The sequence below is a fragment of the Phytophthora sojae genome (assembly GCF_000149755.1).
Source record: "Phytophthora sojae unplaced genomic scaffold PHYSOscaffold_2, whole genome shotgun sequence".
In the NCBI taxonomy this organism is placed as follows: domain Eukaryota; phylum Oomycota; class Peronosporomycetes; order Peronosporales; family Peronosporaceae; genus Phytophthora; species Phytophthora sojae.
Genome location: NW_009258116.1, coordinates 96130 through 116203, shown reverse-complemented (window position 1 = coordinate 116203; position 20074 = coordinate 96130). Strand labels below are relative to the sequence as shown.

Below are 20074 nucleotides of genomic sequence, written 5' to 3'. Positions count from 1 at the left end.
CTCTAGTAAATCTGCACTTGACGCGAGAGCACGACCGAAGCCTATGGAAGTGCTGTAGGCTGCAACAGCTCGAGCGAGCATCGAAACAGCACATCGGTGGCGAAAAATGGACATGTCCACATATAGCGCCACAAACAAAACGACCCGTATCTGTTTGTGGCAAGCGAGCTGACCAATCGGAGCAGACTTTGGCTCGAATTCCACCAGCTTCGACGTGTCTTTGGCGCTGTGCACACATTAATCCAGGACGCAGCATTAGCAGCAAGCTCACACAAACATCGTGTCATACCAATACCCAGTCTAACGCCTCTGAATGACAGCAGCAGATAGCTGCTCTGTCTCACACAAAAGGTGCACTTCAGCTCCATCTAGCGAACGTCGTTCATCCATCCAGCAGCAGCTCGTCCGGCACGTCCGCGTCGTCTCCCTCTCCACCACCTTATTGTCCACCTCAGTAGCGCAGCTCCACCCATGAGCGCTCCGTCCGGTGCGGCCGCCCCCGTGCCGCTGCAGCCCGCGCCCGTGCAGCTCCAAGCGCCCGTGCAGCTGCTGCCCACCGCCGGCGCCGCCGCTGGAGGCGCGCAGACGCTCGAGCAGCTCCTGCAGCACTTCGTGCGCGTGTACGAGGAGCGGCTGCTCGTGGACATCGCCGCCAACCTGTACCGCGAGTTCGCGCGCGGGGGCGGCATCCAGCGCGAGGACATCGGCCAGCTGCTGTCGCACTTCCCGCCCAAGGTCGTGGAGGGCGTCTTCGCGCGCTACGACCAGGCCGGCCGCGGCGTCGTGGACGCGCGCGCGTTCCTGGCGCTCGTGCGCTACCTCAACTTCGGCAACGGCTTCTGCGACTCGTGCTTCGCGCCCATCGGCGAGCACGAGCGCGGCTTCATGTGCCTCGAGTGCAGGGCCGGGGGCTACATCCTCTGCGCGCGCTGCTACCCGCGAGGCGTGAGCGGCGAGGTGCACCCGGCCAACCACCGCTTCGTGCCGGCCCAGGAGATGCTGGAGATGCTCGCGCCGCCCCCAGAAGACAGAGACCAGCTGCCCAACGGAGTGGGCGTGTTCCTGCGCACTCACATCGCCACGCTGTTCGCGCAGATGGACACGGATCGAGACGGCCGCATCTCACAGGACGAGTTCCGAGCCTTCCAGAGAGCCCAGGGCTGCGCCGACAGCTACATTGACTTCCTGCTGAGCTTCGGAGGGAGCCCCAATGGGATGATCTCCAAGAAGGAGCTGCTGTACCTCGTCACAGGCCAGAAGATGACCCGACAGTGCGACGAGTGCGGCGCTCTCAAGTTCGTCGGCCAGGACCTAATTCTGTCCTGCCTGCAGTGCGTTTCTGAGGACTACGACGTCTGCGTTTCCTGCTGGAGTGCTGGTCGGTGCTGTCACCAGCACGTTCGGTTCGAGACGAGCAAGCTGTTCCAGCTACGGTCGCTGGGGCTATACTATGAGCCTGCATATGGAGGTACTTGGCGAATTGCTGTCGAAGATTGGCTGCTGTGGGAAATGTACAAGCCATTCGTTGGGGACAAGGTTGGCGAAGTAGCACAGGTACAGTCTCTCTATGGTTCGCAGCAACAACGAACTGTTCTGACACTGTTTCTCCTTTTTGTTTGGCTGCAGCTGGGTGCTACATCAACTCCGTCTTGTTCTGGAGCGCTGAGCTCTATTCCAGCCCCACCACTACAGCAAACTGGCGAGGCATTTTTTTCTGAGTCGCACCATGAGGCTGACGCGAACGACATGTTTGCTGGGGTTAACCTAGCGGATGCTGACGTCGCCGGTGAGGTTCTCCCTTGGTTCCTGTAGCAGCTTGCGAACGAGAGAAGTCACAAAGCGAGTAATACATACTAGGATTAAATGCAAAGCAGATCTACGTGAATTGTGTGATTAAAATGACTCAACGAAAGTAGGAAGTGCGAACTGGGTGTGCTACCTAGTCATCGAAACAGAGCTGAACTGCTGTCACCTTCTCCACGGGAGCGGAGGCCACTGCTTCAGCGACTGCCATCTTCAACATCGCAAAGCGGATCTTGAACTCAGCTTCGTCGCGCTCCATGACAGTACGGACCTTCTTGAACACAGGCTTCACCTTGACGCCGTTCTGCTCGTAGCCATCGGGATTCAGGCGCACGAAAATAAGCGGACGACCATGGTTGTCTTGAAGCAGCTCCTTCATCCTCTTCTTCTCGTCGAGCTTGTCGTATTCGACGTGCTGCTCTTCGTAGATCTCGACGATAACGGAGTGGGCGTCACAACGGATGAACCCGTCTGGCCTGCGCTTCGACGTTCCCCCCGCAATCTGCTTGTCTCGAACCATGGACGGGAAGTGCAGCAGCAACTCATCCATAAAAGCATCTTCACGAACCTTGTAGTTGCGGGCCCCGGCTTCGTCAGGGTGCTCAGCGAAGTAGCATCGCGAACATTGCGGCTTGTAGTCCGCACTCACTCGCTTGACCTCGCAGGATACACATCGAGGGGACATGACGTCTACCATGCCGTGCTCACTGTGCGCCTTGCAGCACAGCGGCTTCTTCCAGTTCCAGCCGAAGACGCCCAGGTCTTACATCCGGCCGCAATACACGTTCGTTCGTAAATGTGGACGCGAACTCAGACTTCTTCGCGCACGCGGAGCACAATGCGGCTTTGCCGCCCTCGAAACCGTACTTGCGGCGCCGAACGCCACATTCCAGGCACCACGTCTTGGTCAAATCTTCAAATTCTAGCGTATCATCACGCCTTTGGCGTTCATGGCGGCATGGGGCACAGAGCTTGCCGTACTTGCACCTGAACGACGCTGTAGTGACCTTGCAGTCAACACAGTACCTGTAAAACATTAAGAGGCGGGCATTTTCGAGTTTGTTAGGAACGTAATGACTGTCATGCACCTCACATATAAACCAAAACACTGTACCTGTGGCTATCGTCCGGTAGTGGCAAGCCGAGTTCGCGGAGGTGTTTGTGGCAGTGGGTGCCCGTCGCAACAATCTCGCATCCCTCCGCTTGGCAGACCTTGTAAGCAAACCGCTCGAAATCACCAGCTGCGGCCTGATCTGCTGACGTGCCGTGCTCAGTGCAAACAAGCACCCCATCGATCCTCCCAGTTGCGTGTCTTGAACACAGCTCACCATCCAGCAGCTTGAAAGCACAGATTGCGTTACGTAGAGAAATCAGCCCCTCCTCTCCAGCAGCGCACTTGAGGCAGTGCGTCTTGCGTCCGCCGCGCTTGCCAAACATGGCCGGCAACGCCCTGCTTCCATCCCCGCACTTGACACACCTCGGCCAATTCGACTCGTAGAAGGGTGTCAAGCGCAGGGTCTTGACGCAATCGCGGCAGTAGATCCGCTCGAAGCCTGGACCGTACGTTGCCGCCTTCGTGCATGGGATCTTGTCGCACTTGTCGTGGTGGAGGCGCTGGCAGTGCCCCTTCCCGGCACACTTGTCATTAAGACACTCAAACTCGAAGTTACTCGCGCGGCCGAAATCGGGTGGTCCGTACGACGGAGCAGGATAATTCCTACAAACAAAAAAGTAGGTTAGAACAATGCACGAATTGCAACAACGAAACCACGTTTACTGCAGACATCATACCTTCACGCACTGCACAGTCCAAACAGTGAGTTTCAAATTCACCATGCAAAGTTACCCCCCTTCCGACCTTGGCCTCGCAAACGACACACGAGTTCGCGTTGGGCTTGAACTTCTTGAGGAGACGCAAACGCCGAGTACAGTCTGTGCAGTAGACGCGCTCGTTGCTGCCGATGGGGCCGAACGTCGCGATCTCCGGGCACTTCTTCATCGGGCAACCGACGTGGCCCTTTCGCTGGCAGCGATATTTATTGGAGTTGGACTTGGCACCTGGGACTTTGGGCTTCATCCCCTCTTGGGCGCAAACCTCATTCTGGCACACAAACTTGTACTTCAGCTGATAGTCGGTGTTGCTTGTACTTGCTCCTCCATCCTGCCCGATGTCACTCTTATCTTCGGGCTGATTCGTGATGTCAGCCAACGCCAATCTCGGACGCTTTGCAGCCGGACTCTACAAACACAAAATAAGCATTATTAGAGTTAAGCTGGGCTGAAAAAAAGGTTAATCCAACAGGATAAGCTCGTACCTTTCCAGGATTCGACGACGTGGGGCCGGCGGGTACTTTGGCCTCTTCGGTACTGATGTCTTGGACATTAAGCAGCTGCGGCACCGGAGGAAGGGTGCGTTGAGGTGTCGTCGGCGCAGACCGTTGAATTGTTGGATGTCGAGGGAGACAGGAAGAAGTGTTCGAGCGTCAACTGCTTCCTCTTCTTGCTGTGGCTTGGACTCTGCATCTTCGTCTTCTTCTCCAGCTTCTTCTTCATATTGCGGATGCCTCGCTGCGCACCAGTGTGGAAATTGCGCGCTCCGTGTGGAATCCAGAATGAAGGTCATCATGTTGAAGTCTCTGGGGGGCCACGCTTGTCCTCTCCTCTCTGGCCACACAAGTCATTCGACTGCAAGCCCACTTCCAACCCAATGTGGCCTACATGCCGTGCTCTGACCTTGGATCAATCGGCTCTGCTCGACTGAGTTGCGAGCGACGGCCAGTCTCAAGTCGGGACCCCCCCCCATCCTCGGAGGCGTCGATTGTCTATTCTATTTTTATGGCCAGAGGGAATAACGTTATAGTCGCCCCTCCCAGACAAAAATTGACCCTCTAATCTGATGTGATTCACATCACATCATGTGAAACGTAGGGCTGTCCTTGATGAAGCACAAGGACACCAAAACCGACACGGCATGTACACTTTCTGCGTTACCTTAGATAGGTTAAATGTACTTAATCTTACCTCAACTTGAATCGAAAAAACGACACGGCATGTACACGTCATGCACGTCATGCACCATCGAATGCATACTTACAAAGTACTGTAGTTATCTGGAAGTACCAGGCTTTGAAAGGCATGCACAAGAAAAAAAGTGCTTGCTGAAGCTAACCCCGACTGCCTCAAGAGTCTACGGAAGGAGAGAAACAAGAGGTAGGACTGCTAGTACGTCAATTACAGTGTAGAAGGAGTGCGCCCAGTCACTTATAACTCTAATAGTCACAATGTCTGTTAGAGATTTTGATATTCCTCTACTTTGGTGTAGTTCACACCAATGGCTACAAATTTGTGGTCCACAGATAGGAATTCCGATTGGTTAAAAGCTGCATATTTTAACCAATGAGCGATACCTTAGAGTATTTCATTTAGAAGAAGCCAGAAACGTCCCCATTTTAGGTCCAAAACTTTATTTGGAAGGGCCTCCGGCCCAAGCTCGTTCGTCAACAAGACCTCCACGTATTTTTTAATTTTTACTTGTCTCTGATTGGTTGTTATTATATTTGCTGTGATTGGTGTTAATTGTGTGCATCCTGCACGAATATTTTATGGGTTGCTACAGGCTTTCGGTTTAAATTTTCACGGAATCGTAGAGGTTTTCTCGTTTTGATTGTAGATTTTCTCAATTTGACATTGAAATGGCGTACAATCAAGTGTTCCCATTACATGAAGAGTAACAGGTGTCACTTTCCCGAGTACGTGGTACATGGTACCAATAGCTCTGCAAGCCAACTATTTGGACTGTGTGGGCTAGTATACTCAAGTTGTACTTTGTATTGGGTCAAGTTGACCTCTATCATAATACAGTCAGTCTTTAAACGTACTCGTTTACTCGTTTTTAGCAGACCGATCCCACTGAGGCCGGGAACTGGCGAACTGCTGTTTCCCTATATTGCAGCGGGGCTGCCGTTGCTTTAGCTTCAGAGGAAGTCGTAACATACTCAACGTCAGAAGTCGTGGAATGTACGTCAGATTATGATGCTTGTACTTTTTGTTGGCAAAGCGGGCGCTGCCAGCACGAGCACTCCAACTTCCGCATGTCCGAGCCGTTCCAGCTTCGATTTGCCGGTCTGTGCTGTCGCTACTCGCACGACGACTTGTGGCTGCTCTCTGTGGCCAGCTACGAGCTTTGGGCGCCGTATGAGCCCTTCCTCGGCGACCGTCTGCGCGTCTACGCAAGGCTGGGCCCGCCCCAAGCATAAGGCCACTACATGCTACCCAAGTTCACACAGCCACAGTCTGCTGCATTTTTCGAGCGACACTACGGCGCTGCCACGGTGGCCAACAAGGCAAACAACGAACAACAGCAGCAACAGTCAAACAACGGCGACGCGTTCCCCACCGGCCTGGACATTTTCAACGAACAGATCCCGGATTTCACGCAGGACATGATACCAGCCCCGCAGCAGCCATTCGACTGGGCCGGCGCCACCGGAGAGGTGCTTTCGTGCTTTTACTAGATGCGAGGTGCGATTACCCTGGACCATACTTAAGCTTCTGCATGTTCTGAAACGTGATGCCATATACATACATAAATGCAGTCGGCATTACAAATACATGGATCTAGTTAGTAGTGGGCTATCATGGTATCACCGATACCACCCGACGCCCACGCAGTTAAAGTTCGTGTTTGCCTATGACCGCATCTGTAGTGAACAGCAGCACCGCACAATGAGCAGTGATCCATTGTACTACTAGTAGTAGCTCTTGTTGCCCGATCAAAGTGTAGTAACAGACCATTCATTAATTTCTCGCAAGTAGAACACGTGAAACCATGAAAAGCTGTACTGGACGCGCGATCAAAGTAAGACTTTGATTGATTGCATTGGGGAGAACACGGGGGGCGCAGTTCGAAGCTACATGCAGCATTAGTAGAATTTGAGCTAATGAGGTCAACATGTACCTCAAAATATTTTAGAAGAGGCTCTATGAATAGTTTGATTCCCCAGAACTATATTTAAACACATCGACCTGTACCAGATAAATGCAGATAAAGCGGTGACGCTTGTTTACATCGTTGGGTAGCTTGTAGCCAAGTAAAAACAAACTACAGACTCCGTGCACCGCAACAATGTACCATTACCATTATCATAATAGTACTATTCACAGGCATCTTATCCACCTGCTTCGCAGCCGCAGGATCCGCCGGATAAGGTGTCGTGTAGATACTTCTACTAGATACTAAAACTTTGCTATAGTTTTGCATCTACAGTATAATTGACCGCTGTTGTGGATGCTTGTAATAGCTCAGGCAAAGTGTCATCGTACCAAGCAGCGATAAAACGGCGGATTTCTAGCGCTAGTCTCACTATGTGATGAATTCTACAGCTCAGCACGCTGTATCTGCATTGAAACTCGCGAGTCGGGGAATAAACTTCTCGCCAGGGACTTTTGGTTCGTCTATAGTAAGTTCACGATTAGAACAAACCAAACCAGATCGAAACTTTAGCCAACTTGTCAGCTGCTCAAGAAGTCTAGCCGCAAGAAATCGGTTTGAGAAGCTTTCTGATTCATGTTGTGTCAAAGCTCTACTTACCGCTATGCATGGGCTATCAGGCGATTCCAAGAGGAATATTCAAAATTTAGGGATGCAACGTATTCAGTGAGAGCATACTATTCTCTCGCATCGCATATATAGGTTTACTGTTGCTAAATATTGAAAAAGCAAAGAAAGCAAGCAAACTACACCTTCCACCTCGGTTGTCTCAACTGCTATTTTTTTTGCCAAATTCTTTGCTGGGTGCTCAGTCCACAAAGACGCATTCAAATGAGTATATACTTCACAATTCTTGCAGCTTCGTAGAAAACCGCCTCATAGAGCTGAAAACGACTACAAAAATGCTGAAGTAAATCGATCACTAGCCAGTACGCATCGTAGATCTACAAATGTGAGTAGCTCGCTACACGATGCATGCCTACAACGTAGCACGGGCTGCATTTTTGTAATTTTCGACCACATAATGTTTGTACTTTGATGGAGCTCCACTTTCTAAGGTGGCATACGTGAGCAATCATTGCCCTTGAGCGCAAGAGGGGACTAACGCCGAGAAGCTCAAATTTTGTGCGCGATACATCGCCGAGGTAGGCAAAAGCGAAGAGTGTTCGCCATTCTTCGGGTAGAAGTTCTTGGTCCTAGGCGTGGGTACGTGTCTGAGTGACTATTTCTACTTCACTCGAACAACGAGATGCTAAGCAGCATACGATTCCGCTTTACATATACTCGGTCCATCGTGGTAAAGAAAGTTTTTTGTATCGATAGGACACGTCAACAAGGGGCGTTGCTTGACTCTGGGAGGACAGATATTACATTGGTGGTGTAATGTGAGATATTGCATTATTGAACTCACCATTTACTATTCAAGTAGCCGTCCTCGTCAACCACTTGACTGTGTAGATGTTGGTCCGTAACTTGAGTAGTGTTTCTCGACGAAGCGAGGTAGTGAGTGGTAAGCAACGTAGTCCATCTGCTGTGTCGTTCCAACATACAAATGTTCAAAGGCCCAAACTGGTTTAGTTTGAGGTTCGTCGAGTAGAAGTGGGACCCGTTTTAGAGTTGCTCCTTGCGCTTTCAAAACGGTTTGAACGAAAGCCTGTTCAACAGCATGCATGATGTACTTGTACGGCTTGTTGACTTTGGAACGAAGATAAGAAAACTTCAGACAACACGAATCTCCTCATCAGACAAAGGACGATAATTCTCCGTTTGTGAGTGACCCCACCAGCATTGACTATCATCTCCGTGTCGAGGTTTGCTTCGGGTGGCCATCTTTCGCCGCTGATGTCAGATCCATCATTATGTATTAGTAGGACGGTGATATAGTCTGGTGGATTCGGTAACTCCACGATACCCGAGATTACCTGCACTATTGTTCAGAACTTGAGCAGGGCTCCAGGAATTTAATACGCAAACAAGTAGGGATGTATATCTTCGTTGTACAGAGCCATCAAAAGACTTTCGTCAATCTTTGCCGAATTGGCCGTCTCCACCGCAGAACTGGGACGCCATTTATGAACCAAAAAGTAATGCAGTGGCTCAGGAGCTACAGGAGTCTTCCAGCCGACTATGAGCTGCGTGGCGCATGGTCACGGGGGAAACGGATCGCAGAAGGCGCCAGGTGCCACCGGCGGTACAAAGAAGAATGACGAGGCGGTCCCCAGAAAATTGCCGACGATGTGCCGTCACCTCTGTGACCTGGAGTTTGTATCGGATGCTGATTGGTGGATGACTTGGATACGGCGCGGCTGTACCCGTGTGACATGGATGGCGAGAGAAGTGATTTCTCGGGATGAATCCAGCGTCTGACCGCAGATGGGCCCAACTGGCTGGAAGTGTGAATCCTGAGAGTGCACGCCCAGAATTTCAGAGAACACTCAGTCCAGCCGCGGACTTTCCCTTACGATGAGGGCCTAAAGTCTGGCGGAAAGTGTCTCTGGAGAATGTATCCCAGAGTACGCCTCATCTTGCTGTGGCTCAGAGTGCCCCAGAGGATCAAATTACCCTGAGAATCAACCCACTACTACCATGATCATGCGCAGGAGGCCACTAAACCCACTAAAAGTGTGGCTTTGAGGAGATACACACGAGTCTGCACTGCAGCAGACTTGTTACTCAGAGTGCCGCACGGAAAACCTAGAGTGCCGCACGATGACCCAGAGTTCACCTCCCTGAGTGCAGGTGACCCAGAGTTCCAAAGATGATTATCTGGGTTTGGACCATAACTCCAGACTCTCTATACTGAACTTAAGTGTTTCCCGAGCCAACACCCAAGAATCCCCACAGTTCTCCAAGATTCCTCAGAATTCCCAGGATTTCAGAAGATGACCCTGAGTGTCACCTGGTTCTCAGGGATTCGAGTCAGTTCGAAGCCAGTCTGCAATCAAAATGATGCGTGACCTTGAAGAACCGTCATGGATGCACAGACTGGATACTTTCGAGGAGTCGAGAGGGAGTCCTGTACCATACTAAACCAAGTCTAAGGACCCACAATTGGCACTTTCGACGCCGTGCGACAATGGAATCGCAAGTCGATCGCAAGTTTGGACCGCTGAACCCAAGGTATACTCAAGACAAGACATTTGACCCCAAGCACAGTGAACAGAAGATATTTGCCCGAAGAAGAGAGAGAGAGAAGTAGCTGATAAAAACCAAACAGAGCTCCTTTTACCCTGTCCTGCGCAAGTGACTTCGGCCAAGCCTGCCGACGGAAATCCGGAGGACCCGAGACTACGACTGCGGGACGCTAAGGGCACATTAACGGCGAAGGACAGCCGTCTGTGTGGGCTCCATCAAAACTCAAGTCCAGTTAGGTGGTGACCAGCGACGGCCTTGAGCTTCCTGGGGTGATCCATCTATTCCATATCCTAGCTGGGTCACTTGCTGTGCTCGTGGTAGCCCATTTCATATTATTCAAGAGGGTATTCTGGGGTGCTAGGTAGTCGCCTCCAGGTTTTGTATTGACTGCTTGTGTGAAGGGAAGGTAACTGATAGTGATTGTGTTTTCCTCCTTTATTGGAGGTGGTGCGCGTTTGTGTGAGTCTCAGGGGAGCTAGGCCCCTGAATTTCAGACTCGAGTGAGCCTAGTGTGTGTGTGACCCACCGTCCAATGGTCCAAAAGAATAAGTGACGGCTAGTTGTAGTGTTTGTATACTCTGTATTTGTTGGTTTTATCGAGCTAGGAGGGCATTTGGGTAAGGTGTCTTCTGAGTTCCAAGTCCCAGAGTTGACTAAAATCCTGGACCCTGAATTCGTGATATTCTGGGTTTCAGGGGATCTGATTCTCTGGGTTTGCCTTTTGGTGTGGAGGTGCGTTCTGAAGTAGACGTGCGCTCCCGTACTTCTTTGAGGCTATATTTTCAACCGGTGGAGTGCCGTTCCGTCGAAGACAAACGAGCCGACAGGGATTACACAAGGTACCCACGCCAACCAAGGAGTGTGATTATCAGGGTTTAAAGCTTTGCGGCTGCGAATCTCTGGGTCTATCTTCTTGCTGTTGACTCTCAAGTCGATTCTCTGGGTCTACCCCTGGGGATCAGTCTTGGGCTGCGCTATACGAACCCCCCCCGGGCGACAAAGGATTCATTGGCCTCGCCTCAGCTGGTGCGCGTGCCCGGATTCGATTGTCGAGGATTTCACCGGAGTCAAGTGTTGAAGAAGTGTTGAGTGCCCGTCAACTTCAAGCTACCAAGATGCCTGGAGGACGAGGGGCGAAGAAGAGTGGACGCGGTGACGGAGGACGCGGTGAGGCGTCACGTCAGTCGCGTCGTGTTCAAGGTATGGAGCCTGAGGAGCACAAGGACCTGGAAACAGTCGTCCGCGACGCTCGGAAGGCGAAGAAGGCTGCTCGCGAGAGCGAGGTAGTGCAAGGTGGGGACATCGAGGCATCTGCAGTTCAAGGTCAGCCTGCTGCTGGATCGCAAACTCAGGAGGAAGAAGTTTCCCCTGCGTTCCAAGGTTCGACGGAGGTGAATTCTGGGTCGCGGATTCCTGAAGTCCCAGAGGAGCACACCCGCGAGGGTGGTGCTCAGGCGCCAGAGGGAGGCGCCAATGCGGTTGAGCCCCCGGAGGTGATTGACTTAGTCTCATCTTTGGACGAGTCTGTTGTGGAAGTGAAGTCGGAGCCCGTGCGAGCGAAGGAGGAGGCGAAGACTCAGAGTTCCAAGGTGAATTCTGGGTTCGCACCACCTGAACCCAGAGTTTCAGCGCCAAGTTCGCAAGCGGCACCCAGGAAGACGCCTGAAAGTGACATCCGGGAAGTTGCTGCGCCTGCTCCGGAATCGGGAGCAGCGGCGTTGGACGCCGAGAGCATGGTGCTGTACGTTCGACGTGAAGTTCGACGCTGGGAAGAGGTGAATCCTAGTAAGGTGACGCCGCCAAGTGTCGTTTATGAGTGGCCGACTCCGAAACCGGATGCCAACTCGTATTTCGCGGCCGCGTACGCAACGTGAGACTACCTCAAGTGGCGTTTGTCTCTGGAGAATCAAGATGAAGCCTGGATCTCTGAGTTTCACCTCGCCCGGTGGGGCGTCGGAACTGCTCAGGATCTCATGGCGACTACGATTCCCCCAGAGTATCATGACCACCCGCGAGTGCGTCGCCATTCTGCAGTCTCTGTTCTTCGAAGCCGGATTTGAGTTTGTCAATTTGATCCCTGGCTGGTCTTCGACGCGTGCTTCCAGGATTCCAGAAAGTCTGGTGCGCTCTGTCATGGAGGAAACCCAGAATTTCATCGCTGTGGAACTGGTCGAGTGGAGATTGGTGATAGCTGGTGTGCCTTTCAAGGTAAACTTTGAAGATCACGCCGCACCAAGCGCCCAAGAGCAAGCACCAAGACTGGACTACCACAAGGAAGATGGAGACGGTGATTTATTGATGACGGACTACGATGCGGATATACTAGGCCGACAGTTTGTCCTGAGATTCAGAGTCACTGGACTCAGGATTTCACGGAGCCCACGAGGGTCGAGTGATGGTGAGCCACGATCCAAGCGTACTCAGCATGGACCGCCACGGCCACAAGTCCCGTCAACGCTATCCGCGCTGTCTACACCGTCGTTGTCCTCTACAAGTCTTCGACTGGTGCCTCGCTTCAGAATTCCACTCCCCTGAATTCCATGCCCAATGGACGTGATTCTCTGGAGGCGGAAGCCAAGAACGCTACCCCAGGCGCGGTGCCAAGTGTCATCGGTACCTCGCGCGCTTCGGATGAGAGTACTGCCTCGGGCGTTCAAACGTCTTATGGTAGTTCTTTGTCTTCGTCGATGATGTCGCTTGGACAACGAGTTGGAGCTCTAGCGCTTGTGGCCCAGAGTACCGGTGGCTTTGCAGCTGCCGGTGATCTTGGATTTCAGGTCACCCGGACAGTCATCCCGTCGCGTATTGTGTCAGTCGACCAAGATGACGTTGAGATGGCATCGTCGGTGCACTCTGACCCAGAGATCGCACCCAGGAAGGCCGGTCTCCCCAAGATTTCAGCCACGACTTCCGAGCCGAAACTCAGGGTTTCTGCCCCGATTGCTGGATTTGGTGGTCCAAGGGATGTCAGCGCCGATGAGCGGAGTCAACACCAGAGCTCTAAGAGCGAGGTGCGCTCTCGACGCTCGACGAAATCCAGAAAATCATCTGCGTCGAGCCGCTCGAGTGGATCCAGGAATCTTGGGTCAGTTTCGTCCGTGTCCGCGAGGTCTGGGCCCGCCCAAATCGAGCTGAACGTCTTGCGACAACAGCAGGGGTGGCAGGCCCGCATGGAACAGGAGCAACGCGAGTTTCTCGCCAGAGAACGCCTGGATGCCTTGGAGCGCGAGCGCCTCAGGGAACAACGTGACCTGGACGCGCGTCGCCAGATCCAGGAACTTACGGATCGCTTGGTCCACGCTGAGATCGCCGAGGAGAAGCGGAACGGCGTGCGCAAGACGTGGAAGCTCGCCAGACCCAGAGGTCCACTGAAACTCAGGGGATGACCCAGAGTATCACGGAAGCTGGTCATCTTGAGCGTGAGCGCCTGGATGCCGCCTACGCCGAGCGCTGGCAACAGCACGAAGCCGAAGCCGAGTCGGAGCGCGCGCGCTGGGTTTCCGAGACCTACGCCGCTTGGAAGGAACAAATGTCAACTATGGAGCAGAAGGTCCAAGAACTTGAGGCGGAGAAAGAGCGAGAGCGAGAGTCTTCCGAGAATATCCAGCGCTTCCACGCCGGCCAAGTGCGCGACCTTCGTGCAACATTGGCCCAAGTTCAAGCGCGTCGCGCAACCGTCGCCCCTGATTTGGCAACAAATGTGAGGTCGTCAGTGGCTCAGAACCCTGAAGTTGCAACCCGACCCCAAGAATCCAGTGGCGTAATCAACGGAAACGCAAGTGTCACAGGCCAGAGACGGTAGACAGCTGATCCGAAGATCACGTCCGAAGTCGCCGCCTCCCACCTGAGAGCGACCCTCGCGCAGATTCCAGCCGACACTTCCGGCAGAATCGCGCGCGTCAAGCGGGGACATGGCGCTACGGAGACCAAGGTGACGCAGGATGTCAAGCTCGAGCCTGTGTCTCTGGGGAAGACGTCGGATCCCAGGAGAACAGCGACCTCTAAGGCCTCGCAGGACTCTAAAGCAGACTCCAAGCGCTCTGCATCCAAGAAACACCGGCAGAAGAAGAAGAAGCGTCAGGATGTCAATCCACCCTCGGACTCAGACCCAAGCTCCGATTCCAGCGATGATGATTCGTCCTCTGAGAGTTCGGATGACAGTTCGGACGAGAACCCTGGGGTTAACCTGACGACGACCTCTACGGCTCAAGCTGGCACTACGCTCCTGACGTTCAGACCGTACATCAACTCGAATACTCTGGGTGAGTTCGATACTGAGGCGTCACTCAGGGAACGCGTGCATTGGTGGGAGCGTTTTGCGAACATGGCGGCTCAGGGAGGTTGGTCTACGAAGATGCGAATTCAGGAACTCAAGTTGAAACTCTCGGGAGCTGCGCGTGACTGGTTCAACCAGTTGCCCAAGCACACTCAGCGTGACTGGAAGGAGTTGGCGTCTGCATTCAGAAAGAAGTACTGCAAAGCGCGCTCGTCGTACTCTGAACGTTACTTCACGATGGAAATGAAGAACTCAGAGAGCGCCCTGGATTTCTTTTATCGTCTGAATTCCGCCGCTGGGAAGGCTGACATTGACTTTCGCAAGTCTTCGAAGCGCCTGGAGAAACATATCCGGAGGTTCATCACGAAACTCAGGGACACGGGCCTCAAGACGTCGCTGCAGGGCCAGAGATTCAGGAGTATCGCTGATCTAGAGTACGCTCTGGAACAGGACGAAGATGTCTGGAGCCGCAGCGACCATGATGCTCCGCCACCCAGAGTTCGTGACTTTCGTGCCGACAACATTCCTCAGGGACGTTTCAAGCCGAAGCGACAAGGACGTGCGTATGTGACTAGGGGCGATGTCTCTGACTCTGAGTCAGACGAAGACCCTGAAATTCACGCGCGTTTCCAGGAAATCACGGACGAACCCAGAGTTTCAGCCCGAAGTGCGAGCGCGAATTCAGGGTCAACTCGTGAGATCTCTGGAGAAGAAGCTTCTACACCTAGCGCTGGGAGTCTGGCGAGTATGAAGGGTGCCGAGTGGACTCAGACGCTGACGAACGAGGTCTATCGCGTGATGGATAACATGGAATGGCGTCCACCGAACGCCCAACCAGGACCGAACGCGAACTCTGGATTCCGTTCCCCTCGCCGCGCAAACTCGAATTGGGACAAGTTCTGCGAGAAGTGCGGGAAGTGGGGGCACCCAGAGGAAAACTGCTGGAAAGACGTGAAGTGTGATCGCTGCCTGGAAGTGGGTCATCCGACGCACTTGTGTCGCGCGCAACCGTGCGAGAACTGTGGCAAACTGCATCTCGGGAAACCGTGTGAAGACTGGAAGACACTGGAAGCTGTGAAGAAACTCGCCCGCCAAGGTGCACTGAAGGACATGCCGAGCCAAATCCTGGATAAACTCCTGGGTGGCGAAGCAAACTCTGGGAGGCCGCCAAACCAATAAGCCCGCTGGGTGGGGACCCAGTACGCGCCGGGCTGAAGAAGGCCCCAGAGTTATGTGTTCTAGTGTATGTAGGCCCGGAGCTGAGAACAAGAACCCAAGATAACCAACAATGCATGACTACTTTGACTCAGGATTTCATGACTTCCCCTGAAAATCAGCATCCTGAACAAGCGAACTCTGGGTCGGTGAACTCTGAAGAAATTGTGGAGTACAAGCTGAACCCTGGAGAGCGCTACGGATGGTGGGAAAACAATGATCCTGACCCAAAGAAACGTGATGTGGCGATGGTGCATGGTGCTGTGAACGACTGCCGGACGAGAGTTCTCCTGGATACCGGTGCGACTGTGAATATTGTGAGCTTCGCCTTAGCGCGTAAGCTCGGACTCACACTCAAGTCGCACAAGCAAACCAAGGTGTCTGGCATGGGAGGCGTTCCGACGTACATCGGTGCCAGTGCTCAGGTGAAGATTACTCTCGGTTCGAGGGTGATATATCTCCTGGATGTCTGGATTGCTAACATCGGCGAAGGGATCGAAGTTCTTCTGGGTATGAGTTTCATGTTTGCAGCTGGAGCGAGGATCAGTGTTCGCGAAGGTCTCGTGACACTTCCGGATGAAGAGGCGATCATGATGTGTGGATGGACTCCAGGGGATCGCCTGGGTGTCGACATGCTCGTGGAAACCACGGGTAGTTGGTACCTGGCCCCTGGGGAATCTAAGGTGGTGAAGATCTCGTATGGACCGACGAACCCACAGCGTGAGGTTGTGTGGGCAGGACGAGGTGACCGCTGGGTAACGCACCTGATTTACGCTGCGAGATCCTGGCCGGTCGCCGTGAACGTGGTCAACATCTCGGACAAGGACGTCTGGATTCACAACAGAACGCCAGTCGCCCGAATTGTGGAGTACGGCTTCTTCCCACGTGCCGGACGCTTTGTGCGCCTGGTTCTTTTGCGTATCGGGAGTGGCAGACGCTTATTCTGGAGAGTGTTCAGTCGCGTGAGGGCAGACTTCGGGCGGAACGCCTGGCTGCGCTTGAGCCATCCTGTGTCGAGACCCCAGAGTATCAGTGGCCTACGAAGATTCTGCCGCGACCTGCAAAGGGCCCCGACATGGCACTGCTTGCCTCGATTCTCAGGAAACCGAAGCCTCGTCGCGTGCGCTTCGCTGAAGACGCTGCAACTCAGACTGAAGGAGTGCCTCCTGAAGACCCTCCTGAACTCCGAGATGTTGCTGTTGATACGATTGACTTGGGTGACGTTCTGAAGGAGGCGGTGACCGATGTTGCCTCGCAGACTGTCGGAACCCCAGAGGGCATGAGTCCTGAAGGTGATACGGCCGCTGAAACCCTGAGTTTACAGGTTGAAGTTGGCAGTGATTCTCAGGGTCAGTGGTGCGACGAAGGTGATTCTCTGGGATTCGATGTGGATGACGACGATTCTCAGGGTGCTGTTGAAGATTACTGGGATATCCCGATCTCAGGGATGCCGGGAACTCCGTTGGAGGAGCTGAAGCAGGAATATGAGCGCTGCGTGCGCCTTTCGACAGAGGACCTCGACTACGAGCCTGCGGTCTACATACGTGAAGGAAGTGAGTTGCTCTCTCAGTTGCGTGACCAGTTGGTTATGCTTCCTGAGATGCGTGACTTGACCCCTGAGTGCAAGATCGAGGAGGCAGATGTTGGAGTCCCTAGGAAAACGACGCCCGAGATGGAAGACCAAGTGAGGCGAATTCTGGAATATCATCGGAAGATCTTCTTGGGAGACGACAATGCAGCTCCCCTACCTACCATTGGAGTGGTTTGTGACCTGGATGTAGGCGACGCTAAACCTGTTGCCCAGCGTCCAAGGTCCATTGCACCACACCTGTGGACTAAGGTGTATGAACTTCTGAAGAAGCTTCTGGAGAACGGGCTGATCGAGACTTCTACGTTCCCCTGGGCATCTCCAATCGTGATCGTCCTCAAGAAGAATGGCGTCGACATCCGGATGTGCATCGACTATCGCGTGGTGAATGGCTTCATCAAGCTCTCACACTATCCGCTGCCGCTTATTGATGATCTTTTGATTGGCTTTGAGTCGGCGATGTGGTTTATGAGCTTGAACATGGCGAGTGGTTTCTGGGCTATCAAGATGACCGAGAGAGCCAAGTTGATCTCTGCGTTCGTCTGTCCCTATGGGCACTACCAGTGGGTCAGGATGCCGTTTGGCCTCAAGAACGCGCCGCTGATCTACCAGGCAGTTTTCAATAACTGTCTGTGGGGATTTCTGCGGCTTTCCCCTGAGGAAGAAGCTGAGGTCGACCAAGATGTCTTGGACTTTTTGGGGTTGAACTCTGGGGAACCCAGCGTTTCAGGTGAAAATACACCGCGACTTTCAGTGTTGACGGATGAGATGACTGTTTTTCAGTGTAACATCCCGGCTCCCTCTCAGATGGGCCCTGTCCTGGGTCGAAGCTCGTATATCGACGACATCGCCCACGGTGCGCCTACTTGGGAGCAGCTTTGCCAGGATCTGAACGCGCTGCTCTTCCGACTACGTTACTGGAATATCTCTGTGAGTCTTCCCAAGAGCGAATTCGGGAAGTTGTCCATTCCGTACCTCTCTCACGAGATTAGTGCTGAGGGCATCCGAGCGACCCCTAAAATCGCGAAGGGGGTCCAAGACTTGCCGTTTCCGACGACACTGAAAGGCGTCCAGAGTTTCATGGGGAGTCTGAATTACTACAACAAGTTCATTGAAGATCTACCCGTGATCGCGGCCGTCCTGTACGTGCTGACTGAGGAACAAGTGAAATCCAGGAGAGACCTGTCGAGAGCCCAGGAAGCCTTTGAAATCCTGAAGCGCAAGATCGTTTCGACTCCGTTGCTCAGACATCCAGATCGTTCAAGGCCTTCGTGATTATTCCCCACGCGAACCCGTGGGCAGCATCCGCTGTGTTGGGCCAGGAGTACGACGGGATTGTGCACCCGGTTCGATTCACAGGTCGCGTCTTGAATGACGCTGAGCTGCGGTATCACATTGTGGAAAAGTAGGTGATTGCTATCCTGAGAGTCCTAGAGGTGTTTCGCACTTTGGTTGAAGGCAGCCCTAAGATCGTCGTCTACACGCGATATTCTGTGTTGAAGTGGTTGCAGACCTCGCAGTCGGCAGACGGTCGAACGGTGAAGTGGGGTCTGAAGTTGTCCCACTGGAACCTGGAGATACGCAGAGTTCAACGGGATGACGACGGCTTGGCTGCAATTCTGGGTGCGGGTATTACCCCCAGAGAACACTTGGATGAGATCGCTGAAAACCTGATCCCAGCTAAGGGGCGCGTTAAACCTCCAGTGCCTATCAGTATGGAAATGCTGGAAGCGGACTACGAGGGGTGTATTCTGAGCTATGATGGCGCCGCTAAGACTTCCACGCGACAAGGGAGCTGCGGCTGCATCCTATGGCATGTCCCCGGGTGGGAAATCCTGGATGCCCAGGGATCCACCCTGGAGGACGTGACTGTGAACGACGCTGAGTATCATGGACTTCTGAAGGGCCTCACTCTGGCGATTGAGCATGGAATTGAGGACATCGTTGTAGTTGGGGACTCCAGGATTGCCATCCAGCAAGCCCAGGTTCTCATCAGCTGCAATCAGCCAAATCTCCAGAGGAAGCTGGCCGATTATGAAGTGCTGAAGACGAAGTTCAAGTCTGTACGGCTGGTGCTTGTTAAGCGAGAGTTTAACCAGGCCGCAGACTACCTGACGTCTAAGACCCTCTAGCTTGGTGAATCCTGGAAGGTGGAGGAACGAACACATCTGCCGTTGGTGTCCAAGATTCACGAGAAGTTGGTAAATCCGAAGGTGTTATTGAACGTTGAAATTCAGGGGAGTGATTCTCAGGGTGTCGAAACTCTGGGTATCCCTGGACCTGAGTGCGCTCCGTTGCCTGTGGCGACCAGAGTGTTTGCAGTAATGACTCGAGCACGAACTCAGGAGATCGAAGCCCAAAGCGAACCCATGGGACCTCTGGAGTACCAGGCGGAACGCTGGCGTCGCATCAAAGTGCACCAGTACAAAGATGATCACCTGCTGCAACTCAAGGAATTCCTGAAAGGAGACACGACGAAGCTGTCGCACGCTCAAGCCAGGAAACTCGCGAAGGTCGCTGATGATTTCGTGTTGGATTCCAGAGAAGTCCTGTATCGCTTGAGTCGGTCCACCAGAGATCGACCCCGAGACATGGTTGACGAACTCAGACTCGTGGTGCCGAAAGCTCTGCGACCGGATATCCTGCATTACGCTCACGAAGATTTTCAGGGTAGGCACCAGGGGATCACGAGGACGTACGAGAAGCTGCACTCTGAGTTCTACTGGCACGGCATGTACGCTAATGTGGAAGTTTTCGTCAAAGAGTGTGTGGATTGCGCCAGTGGCAAGGGGCGCCCTCAGAATCCAGGGCCTTCCCCTGGGAACATCGAATCGAGGCGCCCTTTTGAAGTTGTGTCTATGGATTTCGTGACACACTTACCTAAGTCGGACCGTGGGAACACGTTCCTGCTGCCTTTTCAGGATGCGTTCTCAGGATTCGTCATGTGTGAACCCATGAGTTCCACCACGGCGCAAGATGTCGCTGAAGTGTACGAAGAGCAGGTCTTCAGGAGATTCGGCGCGAGCTCGATGCTGAGGCACGGCCAAGACCCAAGGTTCATGAGTGA

General features: G+C 53.3%; 4 protein-coding genes across 4 annotated transcripts; 3 read left to right on the top strand and 1 right to left on the bottom strand.

The window, feature by feature from the left end:
* Positions 1-471: 471 nt before the first annotated feature.
* PHYSODRAFT_457742 (hypothetical protein) lies at positions 472-1299 on the top strand (the record flags this gene model as incomplete). The annotated part of the gene is made up of 2 exons (XM_009519796.1): positions 472-522; positions 598-1299. Coding segments are annotated over 2 exons (753 nt in total), but the record flags the coding sequence as incomplete, so codon positions are not given.
* A 640-nt stretch (positions 1300-1939) lies between these two features.
* PHYSODRAFT_295462 (hypothetical protein) lies at positions 1940-4429 on the bottom strand (the record flags this gene model as incomplete). Its single annotated transcript, XM_009519795.1, has 5 exons — positions 1940-2533; positions 2571-2829; positions 2918-3520; positions 3684-4040; positions 4119-4429. The coding sequence occupies 5 exons, from the start codon at positions 4427-4429 to the stop codon at positions 1940-1942; spliced, it is 2124 nt and encodes a 707-aa protein (XP_009518090.1).
* Positions 4430-5894: 1465 nt separating this feature from the next.
* On the top strand, positions 5895-6317 carry PHYSODRAFT_479794 (hypothetical protein; the record flags this gene model as incomplete). The annotated part of the gene is made up of 2 exons (XM_009519794.1): positions 5895-6026; positions 6081-6317. The coding sequence occupies 2 exons, from the start codon at positions 5895-5897 to the stop codon at positions 6315-6317; spliced, it is 369 nt and encodes a 122-aa protein (XP_009518089.1).
* A 4726-nt stretch (positions 6318-11043) lies between these two features.
* On the top strand, positions 11044-11802 carry PHYSODRAFT_253769 (hypothetical protein; the record flags this gene model as incomplete). Its single annotated transcript, XM_009519793.1, has 1 exon — positions 11044-11802. The coding sequence occupies one exon, from the start codon at positions 11044-11046 to the stop codon at positions 11800-11802; it is 759 nt and encodes a 252-aa protein (XP_009518088.1).
* Positions 11803-20074: the final 8272 nt, after the last annotated feature.